Source organism: Sinohyriopsis cumingii, chromosome 17 (genome assembly GCF_028554795.1).
Source record: "Sinohyriopsis cumingii isolate HCF-2022 chromosome 17, ASM2855479v2, whole genome shotgun sequence".
NCBI lineage: Eukaryota > Metazoa > Mollusca > Bivalvia > Unionida > Unionidae > Sinohyriopsis > Sinohyriopsis cumingii.
Window position 1 is genome coordinate 93,413,444 of NC_142977.1, and position 12,590 is coordinate 93,426,033.

A 12,590-nucleotide genomic window follows, 5' to 3' on the forward strand; every position below is an offset into this window, starting at 1 on the left:
TGTCTACGAAGTAACCATGAGTTTGGAGGGGGATGGTCTACATACTTCATATCAATTTCAAGAACAACACAAGCCCGAAACACCTAATTAACAAATATATCAATATCTTTAATTATTAAATAATAATTACCTGTTAGAAAAGGTCAAACAATAGCCTTAAATTTCAGGGGCCAATTTACAAAATATCCCTTGCCTCCTGAAACTTCTAAAAAAAGCTTCTACATTTTAAGGGTTTTTGGAGATATACCCTCTCTTTGTGAGGAAATATACTCTTGGAAACGTTCCTGTTGTTTTTCGCTAATCATTTTATTGGGGTTGGGGGGTTGGGTTGGTGAATTAGACTTGTAAACGAGTATGAAAATAGTCATTAATAAGAATTAATTTAAACTACTTGCTAAATCCAAGGATCCTCAGGTTCACATTAAGAAAAGTCCTACTACCTATTAGAATAATTATGGTTATCGAAGCTTGAACGAAATAATTGGAATAACATCTGGCAATTTTAGCATGATATGTTAAGCACAGTGTATATAGGCATTCCAGGAATTATACAAAATATAGGAATATATAAAACTATGCTGATGAAATTTGTAACAAGCATCAGTGAATCAACCAAAATGAATAACGGAGTAATCCAGCTAGCTGTTTTTGTCTAGTGAGGTAACAGTGTGTAATATTTGGTGATAAGCAATTAATAAACCAACGGTGGGACCATATTTCATTCGCAGGTATATCATCCTGTGTGAGTAACAATGAGAGCGAAATAATGCAATGTAATAGTTTTTGGTTTATAATGCACGGTTCTTCAAAGTGCAAATACAAATGGAATATAATAAGCTTAAACTCCTTGCCTCTATGTTGCTTTATCTACGTAAACTTACAGCACAGACCACAGGCCTCAATATCGATACACTCCTCATATATGGATATCAGTAAAAGTAACCAAACCTGTTTCCATATTTTACAACCACGATAATGATTTCACTATAGTATTCGCCTAACGCACCGTTACCCTCCCCCTTGCCCCATTCATTTTGAAAACGAAAAGTATCAAAGATATAATAGAATGCATAAAACTTCTCCATCAGTTTATAATTTCTAATATTTTAAAGCTAGGGAGTCTCTAGCTCAGTCATTTGTCGTGTTTTAAACCAAACGGGAGTTTCTTTGATAATATGGTATCCATATTTGCGTGGGTGAATCTGTTTTCCGACAACATGAGTGATGTAGTTTGTTTTATTGTTTCTCCGCTCATTTGTAGGACCGTAAACGCTGGTGGTGAAATAGCAGTTTTATGTCACATGAACATTTCAATGGCTACTATTGTATACTATTGATCTATTTAATGGTCTAACTACGTATTTCTTTTATATAACGGTTGCCCTGGGTTTATCCCACTTCATGTACATTACTTTTCACTAAAATAAGAACTCAATGTCATTAACAAAGTTGACAAAATCTTCAATGGCCAGAATATGGTGATAGATGCTGTCTCTCGCCAGACAAGATTTAAAAAAAAAACAATCACCATATCCGGTACTAATATTATATCTATGTTCTTGAATAGTTCTAGTCGCAAGCCATCTTGTACCAAAATATAAGAGATATCTGTGCAAGATAAAGCGCTCAAAAATGTACATGAATTTTATTCTAGGTAACAATTTCGCATGAGTACGTCGAGGATTTGAGAATAGACCAGATAGGTCCAATTGGCACTATATGGCATGAGTGCATCAACGACATGACAGTAAGACATGTTCTGTTCAGTTGTCAGTAGATCTGTTTTGTTAATATGCTACTACTTCAACTCACAGGACTGACTACATTAGACATTTGACCTCATTAGACATTTGACCTCATTGCATCGCTGAATGGCGAGAAAGTAAAGATCTTTCTTAATGTATCAGTGTGGCAAGTAGTCAGTGGTTTAATATCAACATAGAAAAGAAAATATTTAACTGCAAAACCAAATCAAAGAGAATGTGAGTCAATGCGTACTTACTGATGCTACAGTTCTCACAATGCAAAACAATGGTATAAAAGACACAAAGGGTAAATAAAAATATAAGATTTCATCCGTACCATTAATGCAGCTGTAAAAATAAAACTTTCTAACAACAGCAGTGTGATGGGGGAAAAGAACTCTATGTATATATCCCACTCATGAGAGTCTAAGAGTGAAAATAGAAAGAAAATGTTTAATTTCGTTATTGGAAAACATATGTATAAGTGGAGAAAAGAATTTTAATCATTGGAACACCTTCTCCTTGTTTGCCATGAATACAGTTTCCGTCAAAAGCAAAAACAACCAGAAACGTGACAATCAAGTGTATATAGTTGACATACATCACCGGGGACGTTGACATATGCAGTAAACGGAACCTAATTCAGACTGTAAGTCGAACATTCTCTTAAGTAACTTTTTCTCACAATCACAGCGCGAGATTAAAACATGCAGTAGTACAGTCTCATAATAGACAACATAGAAAATATTAGTTGGAATATGAAAAGTACATGTATGTGAGCACAACCATTAAATTATTCGTGGAATTTACTATGCACAAAATTCAGTTCGATTTGTATGCGCACATATTATTAACAGAAAACAGATATCTTAAGTATGTCCCATAGAGTACTGGAATATATATATATATATATATATATATATATATATATATATATATATATATATATATATATATATATATATATATATATATATATATATATATATCACCTTTAATGTTCTAATCTAAGTTACATCCCAGCATTTAAAATTCCACAGTGGTGAAAATGTTGATATTTGGGACTGCTTTTACTTGGAAATTCTTCCTTTTTCTTTTCAGAAACATGTTCCCGGATAATTTAATTTTGTCCTGCTTTACCGGAGTAAGTATTCTTTATTCATTTATTTGTCTTCACTTATATAATTGCCCTCGATAAAATAAACAAGAAAGAGATTAGCTCTATTTTTAAAACGGATCGTTCACAACTTCATAAATACGTAAAGGCTATATACGTTGTAAGAGTTGATAATAAGGAAATATTTCACGAGTGAAGTGGAAATATGTTATTGTCAGAAGAGGCGAATAATATCAAATGCTTTACTTCATGAGTGAAATATTTCCTTATATCTACTCGGAAAACTTAGATTTTCTTTTTTATTACATATTTTTATGGCAAAAACCTTCGATTCGGTATGGATTTGTGTTTCCTTTCCGAGTCAATGCGATTAACAGCTGCATTACTACATCGATAAAAAGAAGTACCGAAATTTGGCAATAATTTTTGGACAACGACGTTTGGGCAAATTTAGATTTTAAACATAATGCTTCGAATTGTTTTCAAATTTCTTCCGCTGATTTATACAATGTTAGGGTGGGACTGTTATCGCAACATGACAGAACGCTCCAACAGACTTCAGGGCTTGCCATCATTAAACAAAGTAATTTAACGACAGTTTGGCTGTTTGTGTGTTTAATTTTGCTTTCTGACTTGTATTTTGTGGTATCATCACTGTGACCATATCATTTTTCTTCAAATGCCGTCAGTATTTCATTATGAAGTATGTAATAAAAACGTATAATTCAGCAGATTTTCTGATAGTGTGAGAGCTTTGTAAACGTTCATCATTTCCCAGGATTCGATGCGTACATGAAATTAGGAAATGACAAGTACAATAGAGTCATAAATATGCACGTGTTCGTATGTTTCCCTCTAAATGGCGCGAACGAAGCACGTACATGTTTCTCTATCGTCTGGTAAGTTATTTAATCAGTCACCATCTTGTCTACTAGATAATAAAATAGAATGACCATTAGAAATTGTTTTTATCCTTGGTTAACCTGTGTAACAAAATTCTAACAGTGTACTGTATATATACTCCACTAACAACTTAGAACCAGAACTCAACTTACATTAATGTCGATGGCATATGAAGAACTAATTTTATTACATTTATTTAAGAAAGATTCCAGTAATATGACATAAATAGTGAGATCCTCGTGGTTTACTCGTATCCCACATAACATCAACGACGAAATGGCCTTTTCAGCAAGCTTTCCTAATTAATCTCAGGTTGAATTGGGAAGGAATTGCTTAGCATGTATATTATCAGCTGCTGAATTTATAAGGAAATTCACTTTTTGCTGTTTGGATCAAGAAAATGAAATTTGAAATTTAAAGATCTCATCTTATTTTAGATCTTTCAAATATAATACCCGTCATCAGCTCCAGCCCTTTAAAAGCGGTGAGATGTGTAAACTCGACACTAGCCTTTAATTTTGAAAGTAGAATGTAAAGGGATCTTCATATTTTATAACCGCTTTCTAACTCGTCCCTAACCATTCAAGTCCTACTAACAACGCTCTTAAGTACTCTTTGTGCACATTGAAAAGACTGTGATAATCTGATATAAAACGAGAAGTAGTGTTAAACCCCAAACAATGACAACAACAACAACAACAACAACAAACTCAGTTGTTACAGATTAGTTTACATCTTTGCTTCATTCGCCCTTTCCTCACAAGAACAATAATAATGATAGGTCAGTGTTGATTGTGTTTTGAAGATGGATGTGTACAAACTTGATTTGCAAAGTGTTTTGTTGTGATCATCCAATCAATCATCCTAATAGCTCAATCACCAACAAAATGCAATTGGAACCTTATGAGAAAAGGACGTCCTTTTGTGCTCTAAAGCCCATTAAGCCTTGTCTCAGACAATTGGATTTCACAGTAAAATATTTAATTACGGTCGCTGTTTTATTATTTCCTTTTCCTTACCATCTAACTGCTGCGCTGACAGACTTTGAATGGGTCTGAATGAGCGTTGCTCTCAAACTTAGTAGTATAATATGTCATTCAAGAAAAGATAACTCTTTTCTGCTTTGTACCAAATTTTGTTTCGATTACTAATGAAACATTGTCTACATTTACAAAATTTTTAATTTTAACTTGACTGACGTGACGACAGTTTAAAGTTAAGAAAAACAAAACTGGATTTAGGTTGAGCCAACAAGGAAAAGGTTGTACTAAGTCAAAATGAACTGCATTGAATGTTCAGCTATCTTGAATTTATTTGGCGACACCGAAAATGGTGGTCCGAATATCTCAAATCATATCTAACTTATTTTAAGTACCAAATGCCACCTTTATCTTTATAACTTTTCTGTTATATTTGGCATACAGCATTTTGAGAACAGTGTTTGATTTGAATTTTACGTTTCATGATACTAACATTTACACAAATTTCTTAATCATAGCCAGTACAAGGTCTACGTTTCATAAATAGGAATCCGGATTTAATTTGTCATCACCTTAGTATTTTTCACTTCTTTGAGAATATTGTTTCATATCAATAATCAATACCATTACCTTAAGTTATCATGTCGTCAAATTTCAGTTTCAAAATAAATGATAGTTATTTTAAAAGACTTAAATAAATCAAATATTTTACATCAATGTTCCACGTAAATTCTCAATTATTTAATATGTTATTATTTTCATCTGAAACTACTTACTTTTCAGTTAATGCATAATGATATTTAACTGATCAAGGCATGTTTAAATAATAAGTTTCATATGGTGATTAAGCTTATTTGTATGTCATTGTCTGCGCACATTTATTTCCAAAGTTTGATTCCGTTATTTGTATAATAAATTCTGTTTTACAGTCCATTTTATAACGTACCTGTGCAAAATTTGGAGGGAAGAACTTCAGTTCAGTTTTCAAGTATTGCTAAAATCTTATTATAAATTCATTGTGACGATTTCGAAGTGTACCTTTTGACCTCTCAAAGAATGTATGAGAGTACTCTAGACTAACACGGTTAAGTTTTAAAACTAATTGGTACCTTTAAAGGAAAATTAAGTAATCAATACTTAGACAACTGTTAATTTTAGCATCGCCAGTTTGACAATAATAATAATAATCGTCATTGTTGTCGTCTTTTTCTTTTCTTCTTTGTCATTTATTTATTTATTGTTACTGTTGTGTTGTTGTTGCTGCTGCTGTTGTTGAACAGTTGAATTTTATGGTATCCAAAGCTTAAAAAAATAGGAAAGAATTAATTGTTTGGTATAGGAGATAGAAATAGTTATTTACTTGTTAAAATTGTATCACTAAAAAGAATGAATAAATGAATGTTACGTTACTAGTAATAATTGGACTACGTAGAAAAAATATATGAGAGTTTTCCAAGAGAATGTAAGTTCTTGGTATCACTTTGCTGCTGTTTAGAATTGTATACCACTAAAAAAAATTGTTAAAACTTTCATCTCTATGTTTCGATTAAACATGTTATTGTACTGGTGTGTTATAGTGTTTACTGTTCTTATAGTGTTTACTGAAATAATGATTTGTTATCATGGAAACATTTTTTCAACTTAACCGATTCCTGTCGAAGTAACTTCAATGTATCCTCTATTAAAAATGCCAACACAAGGCGTTAAAGACCTATCAAAAACTTTTCACGACCCTTGGAATAGTAATGAAAATAATTAAACAAACATTAGACTCGTTTTCGGCTGCTCATATCATTTCAATCAAGTATTCCAAACTTTGATTGGACACACAGCGATAGGGCCATTTTGTCACGTGATACCCTTGACTATTAAACAACTTCACATCCCACTGTAGACTCCTTTATCAGCATGGTTTATACTTTACACTGATACAAATTAATGGGCAATCAAGTGTAATCGTAGTTAAAATTGGTCAACAAATTATCATCAAATAAAACTTCCGGTGCTTCAAATGATTTAATGGTTTACAACAGAGGAAATATGCCCTTTTAACAGTTCACAGCCTTTTTGTTGAAATGATTATTTCTCAGGGCAAATGTAGCTCGCTCTTATCCGTACGCGTAGGTTTTATTCCTATTCATAATTTTCTCTTCGTATTTTGCCCATGAACAAATGAGAATTGCTTCTGCAAAATATGGCGCAAATGTACTATCTTAAAAGAAATATTCATCCTATAGTTGTCCTGATTTCCATTATTATGAAAACAAACCAAGGTTTTGCATTGATCCAATATTTAGAAAGTAATCTAAACTTTATTTATTTATTTATTTATTTATTATTTCCAGTATCGATCTGATGAGCAGAGGTCAGTGAGAAACAGGACTATCACCGAAAAGGTTCCTTACAACGACGGAACACTTAACGAAACACTAGGGACCTATGAAACATCGGGTGTTACTGACGTCAGTGTGAACTCCCAGACTCCTGTGCTAGTCACGATAACTAAAGGTGAATGATTTTTACTTTCTTGTAATATTTACCTTTTTCCTTCCAAACTGAGTCAATATCTACACGAAATTCTGAATGTTTTGAACCTTCATTTGGTATTGTAGGTATAATGAACGGTAAATAGCACTTGCTCCAATTTCATGTTTTTTATACAATGAAACAAGTTAATTTCAGTAAGCTTTTAATTGTTGATAAATCAAACAACTTTTCAGTTCAGAGAAATATTCGCAAACAGAATGGTTCAGACTATGGCCAAAGTGCCCTCTAGGGTCTATACAAGTAAAACTTAGAAAAGCATATTGAGGCCAATTAGAATTTCATATATATCAGAAACATACCATTGTCTGTCAAAATAATATATTCGAAAAAAAACTGCAACTGAAGGTTTTATTAGGAAACTAAGAGTCTCAGAGACAATAAGCCAAGACGACGAACACTTATTGTTAACACTGGCTAAATGGATTGTCGCACAATTTTGTCCGTGTAACTATTTTGATACAATGCTAGGATAGCGATAGAAGACATACACTGTATGATACAGGTCATAGCTGGGGCCCCTCCAACAGCGAGATGCAACTGATATGGCATACGCATGTCTTCTTTGCTGGTAATACGAATGGTAATAAATACACTTCATTTATGCATCTTGATTTTCCTCAAACTATACTTTCTAAGCTCTGCAAATCCGAATGACATGTCCTGCAAAACCTGTTACACACCAAAACTGTACTGGAATTTCGAGAACATCTCCAGCCGAAATTCATTCTCCTTACCGCACTGAATTGACCCAATTATCCAGTCCATCAAAATCAGAAAAACAGAATTGAGTTTGATCAACATAAAAACAAAATCCATCCATTCCAGACCAAATGGAAAAGTTGTTGCAGTGCGTATTCATTCAAAATATAAATCTGATTTTCAATTTTAAGTAGGGCATAGACCAAAACAGCGCGCGACGAAGTATGGTCATTGATATTGATATTGAGTATTAATTAATCGACGGTTGTGTATTCAGTTTAGAATACAGCATAAATTCAAATACTTTGTTTCTTGTAGTGTATTTTTTATAATTAAGCCTAATGTAGAATAAGAAAATGAGCATATAATAAAAATGTTACTGCATTTGTACGGGAAGATATGAACTCGTTTTGTCAAATCAATACCTCACTCCCAATGGTCGTGCAATATTAAATCGAAAATAATCGTTCATATTTTCCAAAGGCAGTAACTTTTATATACTCATACGGTCTCTTGACCTTTATCATATTCCTGCTACAGACAAAACATAATTTATATTTGACGCCGTAGTCACTAAAAAGGCAAAGCACAAATTATGACCCCTGACTTGAATTTGTTTTTTAAAAAGTGTTCAATTTTTGTGCTCGCATTGATATCCTGATAATAGACATGGGGGTTAGTTAATACCAGTGGCTTTACATAATTGTCAAAATTCATTGATTTTGAAGAACTCTTAAATACAATCTGTAATGCGGCGGCTTTAGTCTCAATCAAGTTCTGTATTTAGACAGTCTTTAAAAAAAAACATGCAGTTCTAAATTGACAGTTGACATAATTCCTATATCTTCTTTGCCAATATTTACCCAAAATGATTGAATTGGTTGTTTTACCCCAAACAGGTGGAAATTAATTTGATCTAATATCCTCTACGCATGTTCTGATACATACACGGTAGAGGGATTATATTGATTTTCTACAGAAAACGATGCGTGACAAAATCTATTCCCTATCAAGACGGATACAATTAAAGAGATTAAGAAAAGTAACTATATGGATCATTAAATATAATGTCTCTATAAAAATGCAATTGGCAATATTGAAAAGTTAATTCAAATGTCCTGAGATAGTCCTACTAAGTTTATGAGAAGACATTGCAAATCTTGCAGCAAAATCTAAAGTAATTCCATTCGATAAAGCATTTTTTTATCATCTCGTGTGTGTGTGTGTGTGTATGTGTGTGTGTCAAAACTTAAATGAAACAATGACACTGACGGCATTTCCAAACGAGGAAATTGGTGATATTGTTCTGTCGCCACATGATAAGCAGAAACATTAGGGAATAATCTTTCAACCAGACGACGAAACTGATAATTCGATCTACAGCTGACACATCAAAACTGGTACAGTGACATCAGCAATTAAGAACAATTCCTTAAAGATATGAGACATGAATGAAAATCGAATTGTCATGCAGTCTTGTTCTTTAGGCTAAATAAGTGATGCCGCAGAGAGATGTGGGATGTGTTTTAGAATTAGTAAAAGTCGCATTTTAGATATTTTAGTGTGTATGTGTGTGTTTCTCTGCTGTGTTTGTGTGTTGGATTGTTTGTATTGGTGTTGGTTGAAGGATGTTAGCCTATGTTCTATTTTAAATCTACTCTTTTTAGATTATCCCTACTTTTGTATAAAACTCTTTCTTGTCTCGTTAAGTCACAGAGACGCAGACTGGGTGTGGAAGGGTGTAGTTTTCTGCTTATAGTGAAAGTTCCATGACTAATATATAAGATGCTATATAGTCAATGATGCAGTTTTTGTAGCTGTTTAGTTTTGGATCTGACGGTTTCCTTGGCTTTTTACATCCCCCTGTGTATTTTAAGTATTTATCTACGCTTTGTGATAATTGTTTCCCAACAAACTTTTGAAAGGTGAAATGGTTAAATCTTTTATATGGGACAAAATAAATACAGACAATTTATATAGTATGTCGGAAAATGATGAAAACAACAGCATATACGACTTTGAAATGCATATAAATAAATATCATTCAAATCATAATAATGCAATTGTATGCAATCAAAGTGGCGATTAATAACATAACGCTAACGTTCTGATATATTTAACATATGAGGAATTTATTTGCTTGCCAAAATTTTGCAAATGGCGTTAGCCAGTGATTCAATATAAAATTTAAAAGTTTAAAATGTTTGCCAGCTAAGTGAGCATGCTAAAAATTAGAAAACTCTAATTAAACAATCTGAGGAATTGAGTCTTAAAGAAAAAAACAAGTTCCTTTTTTGTTTTAAAATACGGATAAAAAAGCGAAATGAACGAAAGAAAATAAATATTGACATTTTGTTTTGATGACATTTTTCCTTGCAGTTAAGATCAATTTCAATGCAAACCGTTTTTTATAAAGCCTCAATCAGAGACCAAACTGTCAATTATATAACTGGCAAAAATGGTCGAGACATCCTTGATTAAAGTGTGATTCATTCAACAAAAATATTAATACAACTAAAGGTGTGAAAACTAGACTTGATCTCATAAATGCAAAACGCATCATTCCGGAATTCAGATACTTTATAGTGTTAGATAATATGTTGTCTTAAACAAAGAAACAGTGTAACATAAATGTGCGAAAACAACAGGTTTTGTACAATTCAACAAATAATTTATTTCCCTAGAATACAAAATGAGACTTTTAAAAAGAACCTACATTATTGTTAATTAAATCCCAAATAGTCCTAAACGTTCCATCACAAGAACAAATGTATGAAGTTACAATTGAATTCCATTGGTATTCCAAATAAATTCCAATATTGAATGCGCTGGTGTGTCTGTATTCTCGAACGTGCTATTTTGCGAAAGGCCTGGAATGTGGGGATGTGCTATCAGTCTTTTGATGTATGACAGTAATATAGTAAACAGAATGGTCTTGACGGAATTCATTTTAACACCAAACTACTGTTTTAGGCCAAGAATATTTTTGAGCACTTGGTAATTCCAGCGAATAATAATTTGAGTAAATAATTCAACACAGTTAGAAACTGAACACAACAATAAGTCTGATTCTTTTTAGGCAAGAATGAGTAATTTTTAAGTAAACAACATTATATAAAAAGCTATGACACAATAATAGAGCCAGGATGTGGGTCAGTTTCCTTCCTAGAACGTTCAATGTTGTCAACATGTTTAGCAATTTTTAAGTGAAAAACTTAATGTGCTAGATTCAGATTCAAGTAAGCATATTTACCATTAATAATGATCTGAATATTTAATCCGCAATCATAAAGACATATTATCTATATATTCTGTTCTTTACAACATAACTGTCACTGGTTAGGTACACCAGTAACTTGATTTTGGACAAGTTCAAGTACAAAATACACGCGTACATAACATATAATCAGTTTTAAAAAAAGTAAACAAACAATACAAATTAAATATACATGACAATACTGAATAAAGATTTTTAATGTGGGAAATGATTTTGAAACAATTAAATGAATCTTCATTTAACAATTTCATAAATCCTAGAACACATGATCGTTTTCTTGTTGAGCTTTTTGTTGGACATGCATTAACCATAGCATCTTCGCCATTCGATTTTTTTCACAGAAATGGACATGATAACAATCAGTTTAGCTGCTCTTCCGTGCTAAGAATATAAATAACCTAGATCAAAGCGAACACGTGCTAATAATTTCGATCGTGACAAACACATGTACTGTACAATATGTCTCAATACAGAACCGTATCAGTGTAGTTTTTCTGCAAAGGAACTAATTTAATTGATCCAAAAACCTGGAGTTACAGCAATGTTTCCGTTCCAATTTCGCATCACAATATCCGTCAGATTTGATTATGATCGACCCAACAGGCTTTACAATACAGACCAGGGAATGCAGATGTTTCATTTCCAGCGGAAACTTTGTCTCACGGTAGAAAACACTAGTTGTATTGAAGTTGTTATGTCCTGCATCGCTCATTGTGAAAGAAACAGGGATCACTCCAGGACTAAAAAGTGCACAGCAACACGTACATGAATCATTAAGCTGAGAAACGTACAGTCTACTCATTTTAATACGAAAACCTACACTAGACACTTCAGCTTAATACAAGCAGATTTACAAATCCCCCGATCTAACAGTCTATATAATTATGGAAAATATATCCTCTTGATACGAATTTTTTTAGGATGACCTTTAACTTAAATTTAATTCTTTCCTGACTTATTATTATCCAACCCAATTATGTTTTCATTTTTGTTTATACTTTGGGTTACCTGTATTAGGTACCATAGACATAACAACACTTTAGCCTAAAATGGTCAATACGTCTGATTTATTTACCTTGGGAGGAAGACCTTAATAGTATTTAAAACCCTTGTACAGTGTTAACCAGAAGCAATTTTTTTTTTTATATCTGTGAACTCCATTGAATGAATCTTAGAAAATCTGTATTCTAGTGAGAGATAATCAAGGCTGTCATTAATAATTACGAGAATACATATTTTTTGGAATGAAAGTATATAGCATTTAATGCCATCGCTTTCTAGTCACATTTTATCGGAGTCTTAAAAATTACAAAAGCAGTCGT

The 12,590-nt window shown here is 32.6% G+C and overlaps 1 protein-coding gene across 2 annotated transcripts in view; it reads left to right on the forward strand.

The window, feature by feature from the left end:
- The window catches only part of LOC149779438 (excitatory amino acid transporter 1-like), an 86,160-nt gene that overhangs the window by 43,182 nt on the left and 30,388 nt on the right, over positions 1–12,590 (forward strand). For both annotated transcript variants that reach the window (XM_089940102.1, XM_089940101.1), the window contains exons 2-3: positions 2,847–2,889; positions 7,091–7,253. In XM_089940102.1, the coding sequence (XP_089796228.1) occupies positions 2,847–2,889; positions 7,091–7,253 (206 nt within the window). The remainder of the gene's footprint in view (positions 1–2,846; positions 2,890–7,090; positions 7,254–12,590) is intronic.